We start from the raw sequence: 27,399 nt of genomic DNA on the forward strand, positions 1-27,399 counted from the left end.
TCACACTCTCGTCAGGGAACACGGTTCAGTAAAATGTGTTCTTCTGGAGTGGAGACCAGCCAGCTTTCCCTGTAAAGGATTAGCTAGTAAGTGATTCAGCTTTGTGGGACTGCTCAGTTCTGTTGCTCAAGTGTGAGAGTAGCCATACTCATATATAAACAGATGGGTGTGGCCATGTGCCAATCAAACTTTATTTGAAACAGGCTGTGGGCTAGAGTTGGCCCCTGGACCATCAGCTGACAACTCCGCCCCAGATGATAACCACCAGAAATGATACCTGCCGAGGTGATCATGTTCTTCAGATATCCTGGAACATTCTCAGTGGTCCCCAACCCTCGGGCTGCGAACCGGTACCAGTCCGTGGGCCATTTGGTACTGGTCCGCAGAGAAGGAATAAATAACTTACATTATTTCCGTTTTATTTATATTTAAGTCTAAACAATGTTTTATTTTTAAAAAATGATCAGATTCCCTCTGTTACATCCGTCTAAGACTCACTCTTGATGCTTGTCTTGGTCACGTGATACATTTATCCGTCCCACCCTAAAGGCTGGTCCGTGAAAATATTTTCTGACATTAAACCGGTCTGTGGCCCAAAAAAGGTTGGGGACCACTGTTCTAGATGGAATGGCCGTTTTAAGAATGATGACTGAACCCATAGAAAACCATCGTCTTGAGGGATGAGGCGTTGTACATAGGACATGGAGACCATTGGTGACTGTAGCTTGTCCTGATGCTCCTGGCCTTTGGGTCCCATGTTTTCTCTGGGCACAACCAGTGGTCAAACCTTTCCTTCCTGTATCTGGCTCTTTTTTTTGTTTGTTTGTTTTTGAGAAACCCAGCTTGGAGATGATTTCATGGTGCCTAATTTGCTCATCTCCTCGTTGCTGTCCTTGCTATTCTCAGTGCACTGCTTATAGAAGGGACCGGGTTCCCCCCTAACCTTTGCAGCCTCCAAACCCACATAGGAAGACGAGTCACACTTTCCATTTTGCCCGGCCTGCCCGCCTCCCCTCTCGCTGCCCTCTGGCTCACACAGCGTTTTCCCAGCCTGAGAATAAACTCAAAGATGTCTGAGAAGTTTTTTTTAAAGATGTCAGGTCGGGTTATTGAATTCATTCACAGACTTGGGCTTCATCCACTGAGCTAAAAGCCACCAGCAGACAAGAGGCCGGCTGGGGGCTGCCAGGCCTGGGAAGCAGTCACTGAGATGATCTGCGGTTTCACATGTCCTGTTTTGATAGTAAAAGGCTTTGAAGTACATTAAAAGATCGCCAAATGTCAAGAGGATGTGGGAAAGCTTATGGTAGAGCACTTGGTAAGTGTGCTGTGTAAGTGGTTAGTAATCAAAAGTGATGCTGTATTTATTTATCCGGAGAGCTCGGGACCCAGGACCCGACATCGAGAGCTTCAGTTAATATCGTGGTGTGAGGCTCTGAGCCAATACCCAACCTATACCTTCAGATGGACACAAGCAGAAAACCTCTTTTCCATTTTCTGTGTCCTGATACTGAACAGTGGCCACCTACCTTCCTTGGGGTTTCCGTTTTTTGTTCCTTTCCCATTTGCATTGTTTCCTAAAACTTCCACGGTTGGGCATTCATTTCCCCGCAGGGCTGACTCATCTGGCCCTTTGCTGTCAGGTTTAAAACAAATATAATTAGAAATCCTACAGCTAGGTTATAAACTAAAATCCCAAGTCAGGGGAAACAGAGTGAGTCATCAACATACTTGTCTGCATGCAAAAATGGTCATATTTAACTGCTCCACTAGTCACTGAAAATAATACCAGCAGACAGCAGGAAGGGAGCCACGCAGGGTGGCGGGGGCGGTGGGGAGCGGTCCAGGGCACTGGTTCCGCCCGAAGGAGTCGTCTGTTTTGATTTGGTCATTTGGTTCTATTACCCCTCTCAGAACTGTGGATCATGGGCTGATGTATCTCTTTCTGAACAGAGCCATAAGGTTCCAGTGTGACAGCCGGGCACTTACTGTAACAGTTGAGCCATTCAGGGAGAATGGTTCTGGTGCAGAGAAAATGGCTTTGTTTCTTTCAAGATTGTTTTTGAAATGAGCGGCTTCTCGTGTTATGCCATGTCTACTACCCCAGCAAAGTTCTGGACTTGATGTGTTTGTGAAGTTTGTTTCACCTAACCTGGTTGAATAGAGGGCCATTTCTTTTGCTTTTCAATCTTCAACCTTCCAGCTGACTTTTCTCCACACGTACCTGGAATTTGGCACTCTGCATTATTTTTCTGAAGGACTAACGCTCCCTTGAGGAGACCTGAGTGTAACTTGAGGCTGTAGATCTGGCTTAGAAAGTGGCCATGTCAACTTGTTTAGTCCATATTCGCTCTCCAATGTCAAGGGCAGACAATGCCTTGCCCATTGGCTGTTTCACAAAATTGGTTTTTTATTCTACCACCTGTTTCCCAAGAAATGACTGTGCATAAACCTAGGAAATTTTGAATTATTTTACTACTGTATCAGTCTAAAATTACTTTGTAGGAGACAGGGCTATCTGTAAATTGGAGTTTGTATTGTCTTTGTTAATCCTTGTATTTTACCATAGAAGGGATCTTATGTAGCCTAGTTACATATATATTTTTAATCAATAGATACCCTGTAGTGGAAACATTTCAAAATGGGAGAATGGCATCTAAGAGACGATCTCTTTAAAATGTTTGCATCACTACATGTGTACTTGATTTGGGATGGGGTAGGAAGAGTCCAGTTTAGCCCTGATAGAGGTACTTGATGTGCTTACCAGTGGCTATTAATTAGCTAATCTCATATGTTGTCAGTGACAGATACTAATACTGTGTATTTTTTTCCCCCCAGCAACATCCATTCTTCACCCAACACGAATCCAAAGCAACAGACGTGGCATCTTTTGTAAAAGCGATTATTGGAGGAGACTAAAAATAACGAACTCAGTCGGTTGACCCTCCTGTGGATTGGTGGGTTTATGGGGTGAAACAGGTTCACTAAAGCGCCAATAGAAACTCATCCTTGAGATAACTTAACACTGCCTCTCAAAAGGCTTTTTTCTCCCCGTTTTCATTTTTTTTTCCCCCTCCAGAAGGGGCCTTGGAATCTATAGTATAGAATGAACTGTCTAGATGGATGAAAGATGATAAAGGCTTAGGACTTAAAAAGGTGATTAAATATTTAATGATGTGTCATATGAGTCCTTAAGCTTCTCAGACTTCTCTTGTTCTTTGTAAAATGAATGCATTGGCCCTGGTTAAAAAAAAAAAAAAAGGTGCTACAGTAGTGACGAAATTGTAATTAGATTTGTAGTCTGTCCCACTTATTATTTTAATATTTATGTTTAAGCGCTTGGTTGAAAAGATTTTCATTTTATGCGAGAGGGAGAGACAAAAGACAAGGTTGGGTTGTCAATATTTATAGGGCTTTTATTTTTTAAGTTCCATTGTGTCTGTGGTCTAGAAGAAGTTATTTAATATGCATTTTTAAGAGTATTATAAAAATATCAACAAGCGGCTCTTCTTGTGAAATATCTGTTCCAGCTGTTGTGGCTGCGACGTGTTCTCCAGTTTCTGCTCAGTCCTGGGTAATAACCACATATTTTAGGTGAAGGGGTAAGGTATGCTAGTCAGACTCTTTCCCCAACTTCGGAAAATATAAAATCACCTTTATCAGAGCTCAGAGTCCCAAATTTGGTTCTCTTGACATTTGTGGTTTAGTATCAGTAAGATGTGATTTGTGATGTGATTTTTCTATCAGCTGTTTATCTTCCTGTCTGTGTGTGTATGTGTAATCGATAAGTCACATATTCTGCCAAGTGGCTTCTGTGAACATCCGTATTTAGTAAGGAGGACATTTGTTAGTCCCAAGGGAGACATCATGTCAAATCACCCAGGGATTCAGTTCCTTCTGCTGTGGCCTCTCCTACAATGTATATACCGCAAGAATTGCCTTGTAGTTAACATACTCTTTTTTTTTCTCCAAAATTAGAAGCAGGGAGGCAGTCAGACAAACTCCCACATGCACCCGACCAGGATCCACCTGGCATGCCCACCAGGGGGTGATGCTCTGTCCATCTGGGGCCTTGCTCCATTGTGGCTGGAGCCATTCTAGCACCTGAGGCAGAGGCCATGGACTGTCCTCAGCACCTGGGCCAACTTTGCTCCAATGGAGCCTTGGCTGTGGGAGGAGAAGAGAGAAACAGAGAGGAAGGAGAGGAGGAAGGGTGGAGAAGCAGATGGGCGCTTCTTCTATGTGCCCTGACTGGGAATCGAACCTGGAACTTCCACATGCCAGGCCAATGCTCTACTGCTGAGCCAACTGGCCAGGGCATAGTTAATATATTCTTTTGTTCTTTTGTTTTATTCTGTTTTCTTGTTCAGTGAAGAAGCCTTACTATTAATGGAAGGGCTGCAACAGCAGACAACTAAAGGCAGTTGGTTGTTCTTTGCTAAGATGAGGTGATAATGGGGAGGGGTGAATCCATTCCTAAGAATAGACTGCCAACTTTCTGCAACTTGAGTTAAGGCCACATCTTTCTCCTGCGGCATGCAGTAGCTTGCCCTGCAGTGTGCGTTCCTGGCCAACTGAGAAAGCAACAAACAGGAACTCTTCCTCGTGGCCACATACACCAATGGGTTCTCCAATGTGGGGCTTTAGGTTCCTCAAAGATCAAGGAGTGAAGTGATCCACAGGGGAAATACTACCAGTAATAACTAGGAAATACTGCTTTTGTACATCCTATTAACACAAGGCTACTCTTGCAATACCGGGGCAGAAGATGTTGATGAAAAAAGGAAGAGGACACATTCTGTTTCTTTCTTTGCCTCAAGTTCACAAATATGGAGAGAGGATTGTGTACTTGAATCCTCCCCTTCTTCCCATTTTAGATTTTGAAATGCAATCACATATTTTTCTCTGTTTGCATTTTCTCATTGTTCTTGACTTCTGTCTCGTAGAGGTTGCCCAGAGTGAAAATGGTGTTTCTGTACTTCTCTTCATGTTCAGTTCCAAGAGATAACTTGTTTGATTCAACATCAGTTGCATCTGCTCTGAAGCTATCTCTGTTTTAGTCTTTTTTTCCAGCCAGGAAAGGGGTCCTCTCCTAGTGATTATGGCCATTCATTTTCCTACCTACCCTCCTAAATCTGCAAGTTTCTTTCTGAGTCAGAGGAAAAAAAAATCACAACTGTATATTTTGCTTTATTCATCCTTCTTAGGAAAAAAAAATGTAGTAGAAACAAATCTGAGATCATTCCGTTACAGCTTTATGAACTCTGTAAAGCAAAACATCTTTCTGGTCTGGGTCAGATGGCTCTTACTGTTTGTTGTTCAGTGTGGTTTCTACTTGGAAATATTCTTAACCAAGTGTGTTTCTCATGTGTACGCATCTCCAGTTGGTGAGCCCAGGGCCTGAACTTGCAGAACAATCATTCTAGGGTAGAGAAGGAATTAGTCAATGGTTCTCAACCCTGGTGCACATTGGAATTGCAGGGAGCTTGGAAGCACCATCAATGTCAAGGTCTCAGAGATTTTGATTTCATCGGTCTAGGGTGGGGCTTGGGGAGTTGGTATTTTTTAAAAGCCACTCATGTGATTCTGATGTGCTCTGAGATTGAGACACTGGTCTAGTACCTCCTAAAGGAGAGTTGACTTAAAATGTCTTGAACATTTGCAGAGTAAAGAGTGACTGGAGAGAGGAACAGAGCCCCCACTCTTTCCCTGTCCTCATCCATGGGGACATCTTTGCTACTATCAGAGAAGGCATGTCCCTGGAATACTGATTTAAAATTTGGGGTGTCTTTTCTCATAAAAATGTTATATTACATGGTGATTAAATAGCTTCTGTACCAAAGTAAAATGGCTTAATAGCCTTACAAGTCTAAATTTTAGAATGTGTGTTTTTTTAGAACTGTGTTATATGTTGTAAACAACTAATTTAAAAATAAGTATAGAGATGCATAAATTATATTTAAATTTATATAAGTTGGGCGTCTCCTGTACATACATACATATACATACATATATGTATATGTATAGGTATATATACACACACACACATACTTACAGATGTATACATATACATCCTCACACATATGTGGGTGCATATACATATACGTATATGTGTGTATGTACATACACACACAGAAATGGAGAGCGAGAGAGAGAGAGAGAGAGAGAGACCATTTGAATATTTGTCCTGTCTATATCTATTGGTATATTAGAAAGTCACTATATCTCTACAAAAGAGATCATGCTCTTTTTTCCAAATGTATTTCATTTGGTATCATATAATTGTCCATATTTTAAATTGGGTTTATAAGTCTATACATCTATATATACTGTTAATTTCCAAGGTATGCCAAAAAGTAATGTGAATGACTTTAAGACACCTGCCTTATATGTGCATGCATCAGTGAATATTGCCCTTCAGAGCAGCTACCTTCAAAGACTAGATATTTATATAAATAATGCTGCTAAAATATTTTTGCCAATTATCTTTAAGAAAAGCCTTCAGAATTCATTTCCTCTCCCATCTGTGTGTCGTGCAGAATCATCACTGTATAATTACTCCTTGGTTTTATGTTTGTTTTACAAAAATCCTTACCAGGTATTTTTTCTTTGTTCTCCCTGCCTTTTATTATCAGATTTGGCAATTTCTAGAATTCAAATCTGCCCTCAGAACTGAAGTTTTACCGTGACTGAGTCTTTTTAAAAGACCATGCCATAGGCTCTGAAGATCATTTCAAATGTATATTTTCCAAAAAAAACATGTTTGTGTTCTTAAGTAATGTCCACTTCTCTGGAATAAGTGTAGCATCTCCAAAATTGACTTTTCAGGAGAAAGAACTCACCTCTTGTGCATATTTGATGAGAAAATGCCAGTCTGATTGTCCCTGATTTCATGGATGGTCCTCATCTTTTAGTCACAGTTGATGGCCCTCGTAGAGAGGCACCGTCCGTTATTCTAAAGACTGTCTGGTCACACTGACATCTTCAGAATGAATTGGTTAAATAGCAGCATCTCTCTTCGTGAATTCATCTGAAATTGAAAATGAGTATGTGTGGATATAGCTCAGTACTGTTTGCATTTTACTGTTCCTGTCTGTCTTCCAAGCCACACACACACACATACACACACAGCATATGCCAGGGACTCCCAACTCTTCACGGTTGTCTTAGTAATTTTTTTTATGCTGGCCTAGGGGGAAATAAATATTTAATAATTCCACTTACTGGGTAGCTAGGTCCAAACAACTTAATAGTGGTAGTCTGCACACTGTCCTACAGATGTTGCTGTGTTGCCTTAAAAAATTTACTATGTGTGGTGGTTCTTTTGTGAGCTCACTGCCTTGCCCTAGTGTGTCTCGGTACACAGTTTGGGGACCATTAGTATTTGTTAGACTGATGTTTGCACTGTCCCCAGTTGGTGACCCTCACAATGGAATTCTTGGCCACTCAGTTTTCTGTATTCATTCTTTGGGTTTCAGCATCATTATTATTGTTTTTGTGTGCCTCTGGTTGATTAGTTTTTTAATTGAAGTCCTTTGCTGTCCATCAGACCTCAGTGCCACATGTTGTAATCTAGAAAATGAAATATTCATTAACCCCCAGCCTTAGAGGAGGCTGGCACTGAGGCTAAAGGGGCCCCTGGTTTCTCCAATTGCAGTTGATTTTATATCTTTTGAATATAATCACCAAGGAGGTGAGGAGGGTCTGGTGTTTTCATAGTTGGACACGTAAAGGGCTTTTGTTGGCCGAGAGGGTTCATCAGCTCTGCTCAGAAACTAGTCTGTTTTTTCCGGAAGCGTCTGACAAAACGCTTTATCTCTTGCACAAAAGTGCAGCAGATGCTTAGTTCCTGCTTTTCTACCCAGATGTTTTTTTGGTGATGTAACTCTCTCAGACCTTGAAGGTAGGATATTCATATTCATAAAATTTTTGGGGGGTTGGTGGTCAGGTTTAGTAAAATGAATTAAACTTCTGTTGTGATGGGGATTTTGCCTTCTTTAATATATATTACTGGCTTAACGAGAGATTTGATGGCTTAAAGGAATCTTACATTTTTATAGAATCACAGTTTTTTTCAATTGGACCCTTGAAATTTACATATTCTGATAGGAAAACGCCAGAGTAAATCTAGAAAGAAGAAGCTACCAAACCTGATTAAAGAGAAAAAAAAAGATATTTTCTTCTGGAGGGATCACATTTCTCTCATGTATAGAGAGAGAGAGAGAGAGAGCGTGTGTGAGTGAGAGTGTGTGTGTTTTAGCGCTGTTAAATGTCTTGGCAGCTAAAGACACCTTATAGTTTTCTTTGGCTTTATTTAGGGTATTCTGGATTTCTCTGGGAATCTGTTAATTGCTAGGACCGTTTCCCTAGGAAAATGCACATTGTTTATGGCACACATAGTTTTGCAAACCTTTTTTGTTGAGGGGGGAGGGAGTAGAGTACAGTGTAAAGACCCCATAAGACCAATAACCCCCACTCGGTAGAATGTGAACTGTGACATTCTAGACCAAGGGTTGGCAAACATTTTCTGTAAAGGGCCAGAGAGTTAATATTTTCAGCTTTGTGTTCCACTAGTAGGTATGAAAACATCCATAACAATATGTCAAGTGAATGAGCTCAGGGTTGAGTTGCAATAAAACTTTATTTAGAGAATTGAGCAATGGCCTTGATTTGGCCCCCAGACCATGTTTGACAACACCTGCAGAAGACCATAAAATCAAAACTCTAGCTGGCTAACTCTGTGTATAGAGTTCCTCCTTTAGTGAGTATTTAGCTCAGCTGCTGTTGAGGCAGATGAGGAAGCTGGACATAGGAAAAGGAATTCAGAAAGGATGGAGGCTGTTCAGTCCCTTGAAAACTGCCATTTGATTTCCTCAGGTAAGTATTTCTTGCTCTGGAAGCGAATGGGACAATTTTCTTCAGATTAAATTGAGTAACTAGTTTTTCCTTTTGTTTCTTTTTTGCAATAATTAACATAACTTACTCCATCTTGGAAATGAAAGGCATACTTCTCTTCGACATCAACTGCATTTTTTAAAAGAATTTATTTATTGATTCCACTGAGTAGGAGGTGGGAGGCAACGAGAAGTAGTTGCTTCACTCTAGCTGTTCATTGGCTGCTTGTCATATGTGCCTTAACCGGGCAGGGCCAGGGTTTTTTGAACTGGTGACCTCCGTGTTCCAGGTCGGTGCTCCATTCACTGTGCCACCGCAGGCTAGGCTTAACTGCATTCTTATCTCTCAGCTTTGCCGTTTGCTTCTCTCTGTGGTGTGGTTCATGTGCAAGGAGAATCATGCGCCTAGACACTAATCATTTGGTTTTTCTCTTCCTTGACCTGTATCAGGATTTGAGACTTTGGGAGGCCTTACTTATACCTCAGAAGCAGAAGGCAGGAAAACTCTTAACACCTTCCAATTCATCCACCTCTTCTATTTGGTCATCTTTTAAGAAAGTGAGAAAGGCTTGTTTAGGGTCAAAACGCGTGTTCCCAGTGGCATTGGTGCGCCAGCTCTCACTGTGACAGGGAGGCTGAGGTCCGAGGCCTCCCCCTTGAGTATCATCTCGGGGCTGGAAGAGATGGGACTACTTTGCCTTAACCCTTTTTCTAAATCATCAGTAAATTTCTATTTTAAGGGGTCTGTGCAAACACACCCCCTTTCTGATGTGATTATCTTGGGTTGCCAGCCCTGGTTGGATTTCTGGGCCCTGTAGCCTCTAGTGAAAACTCCATCTTCCTTCTGGGACTGGAAGTGTATAGTTGGCTCTGCCTTCTGTCAATACACCCTCCTTTGTGTACAGAACACTGTACAGAGAACTGCCTGCCAGTCACCCAAACTGTGTCCATTTTCTTCCAGAACTGGACAACACATCTCACTTCAAGCTGTAGTCTCTTCATTGTTCAGAAACGTTATTCCCCCGCTACTTCGCGTCAGACAAACACAAATTACACTTAGAATGACACTTGGCAGCTCCGTTAGAAAGCACATTTAAATATTTAATCTGGCCATTTACCTAAAGAGTGTTTTCTCTTCACTTAGGGAAACAAAACCTGACTTTCAGAGCCTTCAGAATGAAAGGATTCTCTGGGGGAAGCGTGTTGCCTCCACATGCACCACTCACCACCTGTTTCTGGCACCTGCAAAGAAGAGGTGCCATTTTTCCAAGGGTTAGAGATTCACTGTTTACAGCTATGCGAATATATTCTACCCTTGCAGGGTTTCTGATGGAATCGTGTGGAATCAAGACTTAAATTGGGGTTTAGTTTTTCAGTTCCTCATCCAAACTCCTTTCACAGGCAAAATTTCTCTAGAAGCCTCTTTTCTATTCAAGGTAAAGAGGATTTGGGCCTAAGTAGAAACCTAAAACAAGGTCAAGGACTTTGTTGTAGGGATATATTCTTTTTAAATATCTCCTTGTAACACAAGTATATGTCAATAGAATTTAAAAACATCCAGCCTACTTCCCTGTACTGTCAGATTGATATCACTTGTATTGTCACTTGATCTAGGACATTAAGCCCTTTATTATTGGGAGATTGCAGTCAGATTTGGGGGAGATTTGCTCTGTCTGTCTTTCTTATAGTTGTCAGTATGGACAGTTATAGACAAGGAGCAGCTAATATTGGCAAGCCAAGGTTTTTTCCTGGTTACACTTTTGCATTTCTGGGATTCAGGGTCCCTTTCAAGGAATGAGGCTCATGCTCTTATGACTTGAAGACTGAGTTCAAGGAAAACACAGGAAAGTTTAGGGACTTATTTTTGTCTTAATATAGGAAACAGAACTTCCTAACTTACCCCAGAGTCTGTGGCTCCAGCCAGGCCATCACAATCTTTTAAGTTTTCCTTGATTGTACTTTCTTGTTATTCCTTTGCCTGTCACATGAGACCTGGGCTGACTTCACGCTTATGTGGAAAGGGACTGACCCAACCATTTTCATATGCCAAAACTCAGAATCAACAATTTTACATGGTCTGCCTACTGGGATGCTACTCTCCCCAAATCTTGAAAATGTAAAGAATATCTAAGAGAACTTTTAGCCAAACCCTCATTCAAAATGTTAGACCTTATAATAAAACTTCCCTTTGGCCTTCAAAGACGAGCAGCTGGGTTGGGTATTTTTCCTCTTAAGTCATATTCTATGGTGGCCAGAAATGAGTAGTTAACATTATTATGGGTACTACCAATGTTTGTATTGGAGTCGCCAGGCTATTTCAACAAAGCAAGTCAGGCCACTGCCTGTGGGATTGTCATTGGACTTGGGAGTTTAAAGCTGAACGGTGATGTGAAATAATGTTTTGGGGCTGTGGGAGAAGGTCAGTGCAGAGAACAATGTTAACCTAGGAAACTCATGAATGAGCAAGCTGAGAAAAGAAGTCGGAGGCAGGTTTATATTCCTTAACTTATTTTTAGTATTACTATAGAGATGATCTCCTTGGGGGAAAAACGCACCAGAAAGCCGAATCTTTCTTTCCTCTAAAAATAACTTGAAGAAGATTCAAAGAGTGGCATTGATTTGGACAGCAGAAAATTTTCTCGTGTTTCCCTGCTGTTACTGATAGTCCACAGCCACCATTTTAAAACATGGAAGCCAGACAAAATGGCAAATGATTAAAGGGGTGATACTGTACTTTGAGAGTGTGCAATCTTCTGGCTAAAGAAAAGCAAATGCAGAACTGAGCCACTTAGTCTTTAGTTCTGGTGGCTTTAAGAATGGTGGACACCAAAGGTGATCTGGTGAGCATCCGTTTCCCACAGTGAAGAGAGCTGTGAGCAGTCACAGAAATAATCCACAGATCTTCACTTGAAGAGACAGAAGGTATTATTTAAAACGACACTCAAAGCTAGTTTGAATTTTCAGAAGCAGTGAGTTGTGTGGAAAAGTCACAGTTTTATTTTCTTATGACCTCAAGTTGTCTGTCCTGGTGCAACTTCAATAATTGAGCACAGAAGTGGTTTCCAGGCTATCATCAGTGGTGCCCCTCAGGGTCTCTTGTGAAAAGAAGGGGAAAGATGTGCTGAAGGTCAGTCTTGCCCACCTGAAACCTCCATCAGCCTCCATTCAGAATATTTGGCTATTAATGCTTTCCCTTTTAACCGAAAGTCTCTGGCTATTCAAGGCTTGGGAACTTTGCATGAAGTAATAACCTGAAGACCCTAACCGGCCCAAGAATCTGGGCTATTTTGTAGCCAACAATGTCTGCAAGTTTTGGGCTTTTGCTGCCTTGAGTTTGCAAAGAATTTGGAGGCAGAAAGGCAGAACGAGAGGGCCATTTATTTTTAAGCCTGCGTTATTTGAAGGAAAACACAAAAATCAATGTGTGATGGCTGTGCATAGAGATCCTTAAATCAGTTATTTTTCTAAAGCAATTGAGGATAATCTGATTTCAGTAACAAGGGTGGCACGACTGGGCTCTCAAGGGGCAATGGGATTTCCAAATTCCTGTGTTTGCAGAGGCAGGAGTTGTCATTTTTGTTCATTGGTGTGTGGGAAAAAGTAAATCTCTTTGGACAGTTTTTGCACGCAGAAGGGTATGATCTGAGACTCAAGCTAACAGAATTACTATTGCTAGGTTTTAACAAAGCTTACAGGTAATGGGAACCTGGTACAGCCTTTGGAAGCTCCAAACTACGATGGTGTATCTGTCGTGAACTGAACATGAAGGAATACTTCGGTTTCAATGGGATTGTAACTGGTGCCTTGCACTCACACATAGAGAGTCTGTGGTGAATTCTTCTAGTGGTATGTTTGCCACTAAATCAAATTTAACAGCTGGGGGTTCACAGCAGCCATCCCAGAACACTATATGTGTCAAAAGTCACATTGGGCAACAATTTGTAAAGTTCTCAGCCAATCTCTATGGAAAAGCCACCCAAGGAGGTTTGATGAAAAGAAACCTGATAATTTATCTGTCATAAGACTATGATGTTTGACTTATTCTTTAGTCTCCAATTTGTTTTTTGAGAGTAGTAATTTTTGAATGAACTGAAACAATAAAATGTTTTACAAAAGTAACAGGTATTTTTAGAGGAAAAATGGTTTCTTTATGTAATTAACTATCACAGTTGGAACATATATCTCAATGGACAGAATCATCCATTGAAAGCTGAAGGAGGTATTAGAGATGTCGATCAAATTTTTAATTTAAATACATGGAAAGTTTCCTATATGTTTTGTGAAAATCTCAATGAGATGCTAGATATAATTTCTTTAGGGAATTGAACTTTACAAGCATTTTAGTAAAATAAGTGGGTTTCCCTAGCTTCCTTGATGTTTCAATTTTATCTCTGACATTGTTGCTTCCATTTATTAACCTGGTCTTTGTAAGGAAAAGAACCCCAATTTTCCCCTAACGTTGTATGAATTTTATAATAGACCTTTATTGTCTTTGTATATATGACTAATCGTTTTCCTGTGTTGCACTCCAGATTTGTTTTGAAGTTGTGTTTATTGTAAAGACAGCTGTCGGGCAACTGGAAAGATGCCTGGTTTTAAAATCCCTTGATGTTAGAATGAAGTAATTCCCCATGCTACTTAGGAGATTCCACTACCTTCCTGGTGCCTGAAGTATTCTGGAAGGGGAATGGAGGGTAGTGCATCCCTATCCCTTGACACCCGTCTCCTACACAGTGTCTGGAGAGTTTGAAATGGAGCGACTCCCGTGTTGTGGATTCTCTCATCCATGGGCATCCCTTATCTTTCCTGCCACAGATAGCATGCTGCTAGCTTTCCCTGGTGCAAATCATCTCTTTTTTTTTTATGAATTGAGATATCTTCTCTTTATGAATGAGGCAGGCTGAACTGTAGAGTATGGCATTAATTAGAAGTGCATCAAGTAAGGACTTCACAAGGATGTGGGTGGCATGTGTCCATGCCTTGGAGGTGAATGTTCAATTTCTCCTCTGGCCCTGGGAATGTTTGCTTGTGAGCTGCAGAAACATAGAAGGAGTTGGAGGTATATACTTATGGAAATGCGCAGGGCAACTTTCTGAAGGTGGAAACATTTCTAGTCATCATGTGGGGAAAGGGAAATTATGACTATCAATTGATAACTTGAGTCAGGCTGCAGGGTTGTATTTAAAAATACCTTTTATTTGGGGGGGGGGGGGGACAAACGTGCCTTTATTGTCTTTGCTGTATTGTCTTTGGCGACCCTCATGCATTTTCATTTTAGCCTAGCTTTCCCGTTATCCAGGTTGTGTGCATTGTTTGTTTTTTGTTTTTGTTTCTTCCTTTTAAACTACTGCATATTGTAATTGTTGATGTTATCTCAAAATCCTGAAAACCAATGAAATAGCTAATGTGTGGGACTTGGGGTAGATGCAAGTATTTGTACTGATGTAGGTTAAGTTTTTATAGAGTTATCTGAAATATAATGAATTGAGGATAATATGGCTTTAAAGAAATTATGTTTGTTTTTAATATTTTGAGAGGCCACCTGTCCTAGGTCCTTAGTTTTGAGAAGTTCACGTGTTTATAAACAAGGGATTGATAGTCAATAAACAGGAAATTATAATAATTGCCAAAGGTGGGGGTAATTTTGCCTTTTCTGGGCCATTCTGTGGTGAAATGTCCAGTCAGAACAGCTTGTAAAGAGCCTAACTTTGTAATTTCCCCTTCTCTTTTCTGATCTAAGAATGCGGTAAAGGAAGGGAAAGGTTCTGACATGCTGCGAAATAGCTTTTTGATTTCGTAGGTTTCACCAAGGAAATGGCTGAGATGTTGAACTAAGTGGTTGTTCCATGGCTCCCATGGTGACTGTGCTGGTTCCCCTCTCCCCACCACAACAGGAAAAATGACATTGAGAGATTGAGTCCCACTCAGACTCCTCCGTGGACGAGGAGCTTACACTTTGCTTTCCCATCTCAGGATATTCTTCAGTTTCATACTGCTGCTGAGGAGCAAGGACATGCCGGCGACACTGGACCTGGTCTCCAGATGTGTGGCCGTGTGCATGTGAAACTTCACACCATGTGTGTTGTGTTCAGTGTTGTGTGAACCTATGTACTTGACCCAGACAACAATTTGGAGATTGAGAAGGACAGTGACAATGGCAAAGAGACACCCGGCCACCTCTTTCTGTCGAAGTGCTGGCTATGACTTTCATAGCGAGGACACGTAACCTAAGGATTCAGGAGCAAGGTGTCCTTGAAAGAAATGGTGTGTCGATCTCATGGGAAAATGTACAGCCAATTAAAGACATTTTAAAAAGTGCAGTGAGTCTGGATATTAATTGAGTTGTTCATGGATGTCCTTTATGCCAGGAATGATGCTTTGAGGTGACACGCCTGGTAGGTAAAACATTTGCTCGAACTGCTTATTCTTTTCCTTCCCCCGTCTCTATGGTCTCACTGCCAGAACACAATGGAACAAAACATAACAAGAAAATATCGCAGTCTGGAGGACTTCTTTGAAAGCCATTAGAACTTCTGACTAGTGTTCTTTTAGTCAGTATTGCTAGGTTAGAATATTTTATTATTAAAATCAGTTGGCTTATGGTGGGGATAGTCCAGATGGCTTAAAGAAAAATATTTTTATAAGTTTTTTTAATGACTTTATTGGGTAACATTGGTTAATAAAAGTATACAGGTTTCAGGTGCACAGTGCTGCTGTCCATCCTCTCTAGATTGTATTGTGTGTTCACCACTGCAAGGCATGTCCCCTTCTATCACATCGATTTCCCCTCTCCCCTCTCCCACCTCCCCTGTCCACCACCTTTCTAGCCTGCAATCCCTACTCTATCGTCTGTCTATAATATTTTTTTGTTAAATCCATTAACCCTTTTCATCCATCCCCTCTAACCCCCATCCTCTCTGACAGCTTGTCAGTTCATTCTCTGTATCCATGAGTCTGTTTCTATTTTGTTTGTTAGTTTGTTTTGTTCAAACCCAAACTTTTGGCCTTCATGTGTTCCTGACACTGAACGATTACTAGCTTTTGGATTGCTTTGATAGGTACCCTTATTCCTACATCTTTCAACATAAGACTCACTGTCTTGGAGAAGTTTAAAGGAGCTAACTGTCCTCAAACACATTCCCAGGCCTGGACCCTAACCACGGTTTCACGTGTTGAACCCGGCTCTCTCCTCTTATTACCGCGGGGCCCACCCTCTCCAGGCCGGCCTTAGACTGAGAGGTCAGACTCACCTGGCAATCAACCAGATTAGAAACTTGCAGTGCTGGGTGGGACCTCCCCACACGGTGGTGTCCTGACAATGGTAAACATGTATTTCTTGAGTCAGTTAGAGCCTAAGGGATGTCTCTTGGGAACAGACATGGAGGAAGACATTATCAGGAGGAAGTGTGTGGGGGAAAGGTACAAAGTGTGGAAACGGAAAGAGCATCTGCCTCTAAGACACAAAAAGTTGCTTTTTTCCTTTTATTAAATTTTTTAAAATTGAATGTATTGGGTGACACTGGTTAATAAAGTCCTACACGATTCAGGTGCACAATTATATAGCACATCTGTATATTACATTGTGTGTCCACCACCCCACCTCAAGTCTCCCTCCATCACCCTCCCTCCCCGTCTCCCCTCCTCCACCTCACCCCCCTTCCCTCCTGCACTCCCCACACTGTTGTCTGTGTCTATAAGTTTTTTTCTTTGGTTAATCCTGTCACCTTTTTCATCTTGACTCCCCAAACCCCTGTCCCTCTGACAGCTGTCAGTCTGTTCTCTGCAGCCCGAGTGTCCATCAGGAGATGAGTGGATAAAAAAAGCCGTGGTTCATTTACACAATGAAATACTACTCAGTCATAAGACAGAAGGACATTTTACCTTTTGCGATGGCATGGTTGGACCTGGAGGTGATTATGTGAAGTGAAATAAGCCCGTCAGACAAGTATCATATGATTTCACTTATACATAGAATCTAATGAACAAAATAAATTAAGCCTTTCTTGCCTGACCAGGCAGTGGCGCAGTGGATAGAGCATCGGACTGGGATGCAGAGGACCCAGGTTCGAGACCCCGAGGTCGCCAGCTTGAGCGCGGGCTCATCTGGTTTGAGCAAAAGCTCACCAGCTTGATCCCAAGGTCGCTGGCTCCAGCAAGGGGCTACTCGGTCTGCTGAAGGCCCGCGGTCAAGGCACATATGAGAAAGCAATCAATGAACAACTAAGGTGTTGCAATGCGCAATGAAAAACTAATGATTGATGCTTCTCATCTCTCTCCGTTCCTGTCTGTCTGTCCCTGTCTATCCCTCTCTCTGACTCACTCTCTGTCTCTGTAAAAAAAAAAAAAAAAAATTAAGCCTTTCTTTTTCCATTTAACTTCTTGCAGTTTTGGTATAATGATTTATGAAATGTCAACAATAGGCCAGAGCAGAATTCCTAATTAGTCTGGTCAGCACTACCCATATAGGACCAGGTAAGTTGTAATGAAGCTGGAGCTAGAACTCCACAAACAAAACTAATCATCACTCGCCAGTGGGCACTGGCCGTGGGAAGTGTTTTCAGATGTGCTGTAGCCATGCCAGTTTGGAGCAACTGCGCACCTGGAGTTTGCCTTCCACGCCCTTCAGTCTTGACATTGTTATCATCAGTCAGGAGCTTGTTAGCAATGTAGATATTATCGGTTGAGAAGCAGTGGTCCATCCATCTCATCCAATGTTCAAGTTTTCACGGTGAAACCTTAAACGTTGCGATTCTTTTGACCTTGATCCTGTGTCACAGACAAACGCCCTTGCCAGTGATGATCCAATGTATAGGGGAGGCTGTCCACATTGGATGAAGGAATATATGAATGATCACATTTAAAGATACTGGCACTGATGTTTGGTTAAATGCAGTTTCCCCCCTTTTGTTTTCATTGCAGGACTATTGAAAAGAAGTATCATGAAGGAAAAAAAAAATAACCCTTACGCTTGAACACCTTTATACCAGTTATAGATAAAAGTGTTTTTTAGGTTCCAAATGGTGTTGCTGCCTTAGGAATGCAGAGCACTGTGTAAGCTCCGCAGTCAAAGGGGTCAAGCAGACGGTGACCATGGGGTGCACAGAATGACCTAAATGCACGCTGCCTCTACTGTTTCCACATGCAGTGACTTCCTGTTATTATCTGGGCCTTAACGCACCTTGCCTTGGGTTTCCCTGCACTGCCAGTGTAGTCAGAAATTTTCTGGGCAAATGGTGGTTTTCTGACCCTCAAGGAAGGGCGAGAGGCAGCCTCAGCTTCATGCCACCTGCCCAGGAACAGGAAGCTCAGCGCAGAGTGCTAAGTGTTCCTCTGATCCTACGTGACCCTCCGGCCTAGGGTGCCAAGCGTTGTTCTTAAGATGAAAACTTGCTGAACCAGTCGACATTTTCAACAGCTGCAGAACTGTTTACGGGGAGGAGCATGCCGTCTCTCCCAGCTCCTCTAGTTTGGCAGCCCAGAAAGATGCCGGTGACGTTGCGTGCTTTAGGAAACTCCTGAACAATTCACGGCTTTCACCGTTTGGCTAAATGGGTCTCTCTCGGCCAACAGTGATCTTTTGGGGGAGCCTGTTTTCTCCTTGAGCAGGTCGGCGCTTGGGACGCGTTCCCTGGGATCAAATGAGTCATGGCTGGAGGTAAACACAAAGGCCTGCTGGCCAGAGCCTCCGAGTCCCTCCCTTGCAGCTCATGAGGGAGAGTAGATTTGGTTGATTTCAAGCCACAGACGGAGGGGCCAGTAGCAATGTCTCTTCACCAAGAGCAAACCTCTTTTTACTTAATTCTGTTTACTGTACTTAATATTTGGGGGCAGGGCGGACAGCCAGTGAATTTTCACTTAGCTTATATGAAAATTACGTTTGTGGGCCAAAATAGCCATGATGTGTGACATCCTTTTGCAGGAGAATGTGAGCTGAAATATGACTTGGCTGTGCGGAGAAAATGGGTGAAGAATTTTATTAAAATAGTGAAAGTAGCTGTCGAGGAACAGGCTGGGGGTGGAGCTAGTGTTGGGCTTGAACATGGAAGATGCCTCCAGTCTAGAGCCACGCAGGCTGTTTCATGTCCCGGCCGGCCCCGCTACTAGTGTGACCCCGGACATAAGGCTTCCACTCTCCGTCTCTCAATGTGCTGCTTCTTAAAACGGAAGCAGTAATAGGATCTGTTTTACAGAGTGCTCAGGAGAATGAAGTGAAATGTCTCCTGTAAGGCCCTGAGCCCGGTGTTGGCTGTGTTATCATCATTCACTACGGTTTTTCTTACTATGGTCCCCTGCCCAGTCCTTTCTTGACAGGTAGAATGAAAAGAAAATGCATGTAAATGAAAGATCAACAGGGGGTTTCAAGTACTGATGGTAGTTGAGACCATAGCCCAGAACATCACAAGAATACTTGGCTTTTGTTGGCAGAACACACAGGTGTATACACACACCCTGGACCCAAACTGCAGGGCCACCAACAGATGTTTGTGTTTTTCAGTTGGTGTGTCAAGTTAAAAACACCATTCACCTACTCACGTATGTGATAAAAACTAACATCTTAATGTCTGTAAACCCTGCTCTCTGAGATTAAAACAGTGACATAGCCACCTTTGAGGTGTAAGTGACTGCACCCCGTCAAGGCCCCCGTATAAGCTGTCACGATTCTGGCTGTGGGTGCAGAGGTCGACGTGTCCTGTGGTGGCCAGTACCAGCCTCCTTAGTCCCTTCTGCTTAGTAAACCAGACCCCTTGGCGTGGTCCCGGTCTCTCCTTGGTCTTGTCTTGTCCTCTGTGTATGGGGGTCAGTTTCAGATTTCACTTGGATAGCTCCTGAGGTTTCAAACCAACAAGCAGAGACGGTGTGTCACACAGGTATGTTCCCTTGCTACTTCCATTTTACAGTTGGAGAAATGATGTTGGAGGTCACCAAGAGGATGTGACTACCAGGCAACCCGAGGTTGACCCAAGAGCTGGATCCAGGCAATCAGAGGCTCCCCCATCTCACACTTGGATTGTAGGTTCCACATGCCTTTCCCAACAATAGGAGCCATTTTCAAGCAGGATCTGGAAGTTGAGTGACCCAAGCACGTTTACCCAGCTCCTAATGCAGACAAGTAGCCATTTGACTTCCTGAAGAGGGACCAGCCTCTGTTGTGTATCGTTTAGATTTGCATGAAAACAAAGAAAATGTTTTCTAACTTTCTTGACCCTGAGAATAATCTTGCAGTCTTGACATTTTGCCAAGGAAACCAATCATTTAAATGGCCAACTTGGGGGGAGCGGTGGGTAAATGGGGACCTTGGTACCCCATGTGGTCCAGAGAAGGCAAAAGAAAGAGGTGCAGGAAAAACTCCAGATGGTCTGGTCCAGGACCCACCTAGCCAGTTGAACTGCCGAGGCTCCGCAAAGGGGCAGGACGAGGGGAGTCTGGTAGGTGGGCAGATGTTATCCCAGTGGGCATGGGGACATATCAGCAGGACTCTAACAGTTGGCCTGGCTTTCAGATGATGCCTTCTTTAGTTAGAGTGAGTCCTGGTCAGGGAAGAGGAAAGTGAATGTCAGTAGGAACTGAGACTGGTGGGTTAATCTAAAACAGAAGAGTAGTCAGCTCGGGTGAGCTGAACTTGCCCCTGTGTGCTCGATCTCATATGAGGGCTGCAGCGAAGGAGATGGTGGGGCTGAGGGTCAGGGAGAGGCAACCCAGCAGCTCCACAGACTTGATGGCAGGACCCCCAAGTCTGGGAGCAGGGCTGCAACCCCACTTCCCAGCGGTGAAGGGATGCAGAGGGTTCAGACACAACGGAAGTTGCCCATGTGGTTATTTTGCTCTTATAAATGGGCCGGCTTGAGGTCTAAGGGATTGGTGGATCCAGGTAAGGGAAAGTAGGAGAAGCCATAGTTCCAGGCTTGCAGCCACAGCAATAGCAACATTTCTCTTTCTCAGCTGGAGGCATTGGGAGACCCCACAGCCATCACATGTTGAACGAAGGTCAAGGTGCCTGGGAGGAGATACCTCGGATCATTTGTTCTTCACTTTCAGGAGGTCCTTAAGAAATGGCCAAGGTGAAAGGTGGCTTTACCCTTTGGAACTTAAGGTTTGTTAGCAGGCAACCCTGACCAGAAAATGCAGATGGACTGTTGGGAACCAGGCCCACTTGCTGAAACCAGTGGCTGTAGAGCACATGAACTACTTTCATTCCCGATTCAAAGGAGAAAAAGGAAGACGTTCATTCTCTAAGGGCCACGTCAAAGTCAAATTCTACCATCATTCAGAAATGCAGACGTGCTCCACTACTCAAAATACATCCTTTAGCTCCTTTACATGGTTAGAGTGATTGTCATGAAATGGTGACATTTTCTAATATCAGATCGAGAGACAGGAGACAGGAGAAGTTGTGGGTGGGGCTCAGCCTCCCCCAGTACATAATTCAGTTCTGATGAACGTGGGAAAACTCTTCTGTGTTACAGAGAGTGTGACATTTAGTGAATGGATGTATCTTGTGGTCAGAGTAAATTATGGAAAATGTAAAGTTAATATCTTTTGCACGTGACTGGAGAGCTTATTTGAAGCTAAGCGATACCAAACATTACTAGGTGTGTGCCGGATGGCAGGCAGGGAGAGGTGGGAAGATGTGGTTGGGAAACGCTCCATTGAAACTCTCCATTGACCCCGTTGTTAATCTGTAAAAGACTTTTTGGCATTGTCTAATGGAAACTTCAGAAGCAGATGGAAATAGTTTGAGATGGATAATACATATGGGCCTGTAACATGAATTTCCATTTTCTTTACAGGAGTGAACACGGGGAAGTTCTGCATTAGCTTTTGGATGTTAGCAGAATTTCAAAGGGGAAATGATATTTTATACTGAGGCTTCAAGGTGGTTTAGAAACAATAGCCTGATTTGCAAACAATAAATAGCACAAAAGAAGTGTTTCAATTCTTCCCAGTATAGTATAAAGGTCAACAGTCAGCTTTATATCAGGTGGTTGATAATCCTAACCACCTACTGAGAACAATTCAGCAAATTCAGCAAACTTCTTTTTTTCCTCTAAAGAATTAGCTCTTTGGAGGCAAGCAATTATTAAGCTCATAAAATATGGAATAGCCGTGTTGATGTTTGTTGTTGTGGCTTTGTTTTGCTTTAGATCAGAGAACTACATTAATTTCAAATTGTAACATGATCTTTGGAAAGATCCTGATTTTAACAATATACTGAGTGTGTAGTGTATCATTTAAAACATTAAGGTTGTATTACCATACTGGTAGCATTGCCAACAATAATATCCCTATAATATAATCTATATGTAGTATTTTCATGGACACGTGAATAGGAAAATAAGACTCTCTTAACACCAAAAAAGATGCTGAATAAAATTTAAATATTCCATCCGATGAATTGCATTTCTCAGCTTTGTGCATGCATCCCTATCACCGCTTAACAGTAACTGACATCTTTCTTCCTCAGCCTGGGTGGGCATGTGTTTTTCCCATCAGTGTAAGGGTCTCACTGGTGCTGAATGGACAGCTCTGGATACCGTCAGATTAACCTGTCATGGGAGCTTTGGGAACAGCAGTGGTTTCAAAGGGACTGTGAACTTCACAAAATTAAATGCAAAGTTGTACATGTATGTATGTATGCACATTTTTCTGAGATCCATAGCAGTGAAACTGCAACCAAAAAAAGGGGGGGGGGATACAATTTGTTGCTTTACCGCTATCAACAGAAATGCTATTTTCATAGAGTACAATATTTATTATACATTTTAGTAATGTGACCAGTCTCATATCCAGACCGGGGAACTAAATCCTTTTAATTAATAACACCCAAATAGCCACATCAGCTTTTCCACACAATAAAACAAGATCTCTCCATGCACTATCTATAAGGTTTTTTTATTAAATATACCTTAAAATATTTTTGCAGACTCAAAGACAATTTATTCCCAAACCTAAAAGAGCTTATTGACTCTTAATGTAAGAGGGATTGGAAGGAAGTGAATTTTGGAAAAAAGAGAGATCAACCAAAGTGCAAAAAGAAAAGTCATTTTTAATGTTTTATTACTGGTATTTCATTGTATAGCAGATCCTTGAATAACCTAGTTTCATCATAATGTTGATGATATGCCATAAGAACTTAACCTTTCAAATTCTTCTTAAAAACCTTTATTTATTGATTTGAAAGAGAGAGAGGGAGAGAAACATCAATTTGTTGTTCCATGTATTTATACATTCATTGGTTGATTCTTGTATGTGCACTGACCAGGGATCAAACCCTCAATGTCGCTGTATCAGGATGATGCTCTAACCAAGTGAGCTACCAGGCAGGGCCAGAACTTAACTTTTGTTTATATCAATTAGTCTATGGTAAAATTGGTTTCATTACACATTGTTTCAATTAAAGTTGCCGAACCTAACTGACAACATTAAGTGAGCACTTGATGATGCATACAACTGTAGTTCTTAAAACATTTGTTTCGAATGCATGTGTTTGGTGTTTCTGGAAGAAAGCCTATTAACGTTAGAGTATGTTTTGGGGACTCTGTGAATATGAACAAATGGTAAAAAGTTGTAGAGAAGAGTTTGATAAATGTTTACATTAACTTATTATTAAACTAGTCAATAAAAAATTTCTTTTAAAATTTCCAGGTATATTTTGATCAGTTCATATATTGAGTAGTATTTTTTTTCTTTCTGTACCAATCCCTCAGCCATGCTTGAACTTTCTAGAGTTCTACAGCATTGATGACCCAGCTATACTAAATGACCAGTGTCTCTCTGGTGCCTTCTGTCTTTCAAAGTAAAATGTCAAAAAATTTTAACTTTCTTATAAAAAGCTGTTTAACACAAGGATAAATTTGTATTTCTCCCCATGCCCCTTTCAATAGGAGGTTCTATTTATGTCAATAATATGGTGAATGATCATGTTCCAATACAAATTCTGGACAAAAAGAAATAACTGCATTGTGAAACTTTCACTGGAAATATCCCTTTCAAATAACTTTGAGAATTCGGTTATCACTGTAGCAGCCATATCTCAATTGAAATTCAGTGTGCTACTGTATATGCATTTTTTTAAAGAATATTGAACATAATGGCACAAAGACTACCTACTTAGTTCCCTGAACGGAGGAGTTTTAATTGGAAAATTTTAATCGTTCATGTAGCCCTCAAAGGCGAGAAATTTAAGAGGGCCACAAGGGGGCAGCAAAATACACTGGATTTCCTTAAGCGGTGAAGCAAAGGCACTCGGCTGGGTGCTCCTGGGAGCGGTTTAATGAAGGCAAATACTGATGGAAGTAGCTGGGCTTTGAGCCATACTCAAGCACAAGCATTTCCAATACAAGTCCATGGTAATGCAAATAAAAGTATACTCCCTAGGATCACTGAACAGATGAGACACCAGCTTTCTAAGTATTTCTCATGGTGGGCTCTTGGTGATTGGCATGCCAAGTACCTGTACCTCCCGGCAGAGCAGGGTGTGAATTCCCTTCCCCTTTTCCCTAGTAAGTGTTCCCTGGATTGTTTTTTTCAGAATTAAAAAGTTGTTTCTTTAAATTTTTTATTATTATTAATTTTAATGCAGTGACTTTAATAAATCAGGGTACATATGTTCAGAGAAAACATCTCCAGATTATTTTGACATTTGATTATGTTGCATACCCCTCATCTAAAGTCAAATTGTCTTCCGTCACCTTCTATCTGGTTTTCTTTGCGCCCCTCCCCTCCCTGGATTTAAGGGGGAGAATAACAATAGTGTAAAGTGTCAATAAGACTTGTTTTTAAAATAGGGATACAGGCTCTCTTCTGAAGCAGCAGTGAATACTTATGCATCACTAGTTATCAGGAGCTTACAAAACGCAGCAGAGTTCAGGATACTAGGAACACCTCAACTCTGCTGTCAGAATTCTTGTGTGTGGAATTGTTAACCTTGGGCAGATTTCTTTTGAAAAGATTTTATTTATTGATTTTAGGGAGAGAAAGAAGTGGAGGAGCAGGAAGCATCAACTCCTAGTTGCTTCTCGTATGTGCCTTGACCAGGCAAGCCCGGGTTTTGAACTGGCAACCTCAGCATTCTAGGTTGATGCTTTATCCACTGCTCCACCACAGGTCAGGCTGATTTCTTAATCTCTAGGTGTCTTAGTTTATTCACTTGCAAAATGAAGAAAATACAAGAAAGCCAGTGGGGGGAGGGAATGCATGCTACTGTTTTAGCTCAGTGCCTGCCATGTGGTAAGAATTCAATTAAGTTAGCGGCTATAAAATCATTGGAATAGCTGATTGGCATGTAGGAGTGATCGCTAGTTATTTCTTGATAGCTAATGAGAATACACATTTTCTCACTTCATTCTCACAACTAGTGTGAGTGCTAGGTTTTATTGTCCTTCATTTTTAGAGATGACAAAATTAAGGTTCAGTCATCAGTTACCTTGAAGAGCTGGAATTCAACCCCCTGGCTTTTTTGTTCCAAGCCCATGTACTCTCCGTCACACTTGGGTGGGTAGATGACTGTCATCACTTTTCTCTTCTGCTCTTAGTAACTCCTACCATCACCTGAAATCATGTGGCAGTTCTTGAAAATAACTTGGTTGGGTTAGGTTGGGCTAGGCCTGCACAGAACAATCAGATGATGTTTTCCATGCACTGATCCGACCTACAGAGGGTGTGGGGAAGGAGGAGAGGGGAGGGCTTTCTTGCAATCATGAAAGAAGGAATTTATGTTCAAATGTCTCAAACCCAGAGCAGCCTCAACTAGGAAATCAGTCGAAGGCAACTTCCCTTCAACTCGTGATCACATGTGTTTGTGCCTCTCCCACATTATCCAGAACAATGCCCATCTATCAAAACAAGCCGGAATGAGTTGACTCATCTACAGTGGAAAGATGTGTAGATGACTGGGATCAGTGCATGTTCCTGAGGTCTTGATGTCTTTGTAAGAAATAACAGGTAAATGCATAGAATTTGCTCCACTTGGTTCTCTCTTCTCCTTTAAGGAGGCAAGCCCTCTCTTTCCAGTTTGTCATTGGAAATGACACCCTCACTTACAGAATACTGTTCCTCGCCATATGCATTGGAGAATTACAGTGAGGCTATATTTTAAATTAAAACAACAACAACAAAACAACCACACAGACCAACAAACAGAAAAACACAAGACACGTATCCTCAGGTTAAAGCAGCTTGATAATGCACAAATTCTCTATTCAGACCAGCAATTTCTTCCCACTGGAGAGGTGAACAGCACAAAGCTACCAACAAAAAGGCCACTAACCTATCAACACTGTTATTCTTAAAGAAAATTATGGACATGATACAAGGTATTTCCTTCAGCACCTATTTAAGTTAAAAATAAAAAAGTATTTGACAAAAACTCTGGTGTTTCCCAAGTGAATAACAGCGGTCCTGAGAGCCTGACCTCTTCACGCGATAATGTGAGCACTTGTTGAGAGAGGTCTCAGGAGGCTGGGGGAGCACAGGTTGACCCCAGAGCTGAATCCAAGCAGTTGGAGGTTCCCGCCCTCCTTGTCCTTAAAGTACAACTTCTGGCCACATACCCACAATGGAAGCTGTTTTTCCAGAAGGCAATCTGAGAGCACAAAGTGATGTTGAGACCACTGGGACTACACAGTGGCTGAGCCCTGTTAAGGCCTCTGTATAAACTGTTAAGAATCCGTGGAGCAGGTGTGGAGGACATCTACTCTGCTGTGGCACCCAAGATAAACCTCGTAAGTCCCCTCGCTTCTTTTTTACTTATTGGTTCTTTTTAAAATTAGTATTCCTATTGATTTTAGAGAGAAAAGGAGAGAGAGAGAAGAGAAACATCGATTTGTTGTTCCAATTATTTAGCATTCATTGGTTGATGCTTGTATGTGCCCTAACCAGGGATTGAACCCACAGCCTTTGTGTATCAGGATAATGCTCTAACCAACTGAGCTACTCGGCCAGGGCCCAGGTCCCTTGCTACAACCTGCCACCTACCAATTTTTATCTCTAATTTCACTGGGAAGCCCCCGAGGTTTCCTTCCAATCAATGGCGTCACCAGTGCTTGAGAGTCCAAATAGCTCCTGGCCACCAGGACATCAGTCTGAAAAGTTTAGTACTAACTGGAGAATGCCTGTAAAGGACCTTCTTGTACTCTTCAGCGCCCTTGACCTAGACTCGCTGTGGTTTGGGGAGAATCCTCAGTACACTTTGTTTTTACTGAGGATAGGCATTGAGAGGCACCCGGGCTTCCTACCCATTAGGCTCTCTGCTGAGGAAGGGGTTCTGGTGACCACGTCAGAATGTGATGGTGAGGGAGGGGGTTGGATGGGGGTTAATGGCCTCTGCTTTCTCTTCCCTCCACTGTTTAGCTCATTCTAGAGCCAGACATATCCTCTGAGGAGTACTGCCCATGTGCTCCGAAGAACAGCTCCAACATATTTCTTTCTGTCTCAAATCCCTGCAAGTGAAACTAACGTGAGACATCATGTGTTTGGTAGACGTTCTATCACTTGAGATATTGAAGCA

At 42.1% G+C, this 27,399-nt stretch overlaps 1 protein-coding gene across 8 annotated transcripts in view; it reads left to right on the forward strand.

Annotated features, from left to right (window-relative positions):
* The window catches only part of MAP2K6 (mitogen-activated protein kinase kinase 6), a 118,553-nt gene extending 100,721 nt beyond the window's left edge, over positions 1–17,832 (forward strand). For 5 of the 8 annotated variants that reach the window (XM_066386742.1, XM_066386741.1, XM_066386737.1 and 2 more), the window contains exon 12: positions 2,839–15,214. In XM_066386742.1, coding sequence (XP_066242839.1) covers positions 2,839–2,919 — 81 coding nt within the window. In that variant the 3' untranslated portion in view covers positions 2,920–15,214. Of the gene's footprint in view, positions 1–2,838; positions 15,215–17,813 lie in introns of those variants that run through there. The other 3 variants (XM_066386740.1, XM_066386738.1, XM_066386739.1) reach the window with 3 other exon arrangements.
* Positions 17,833–27,399: the final 9,567 nt, after the last annotated feature.

Source organism: Saccopteryx leptura, chromosome 5, assembly GCF_036850995.1.
Source record: "Saccopteryx leptura isolate mSacLep1 chromosome 5, mSacLep1_pri_phased_curated, whole genome shotgun sequence".
NCBI lineage: Eukaryota > Metazoa > Chordata > Mammalia > Chiroptera > Emballonuridae > Saccopteryx > Saccopteryx leptura.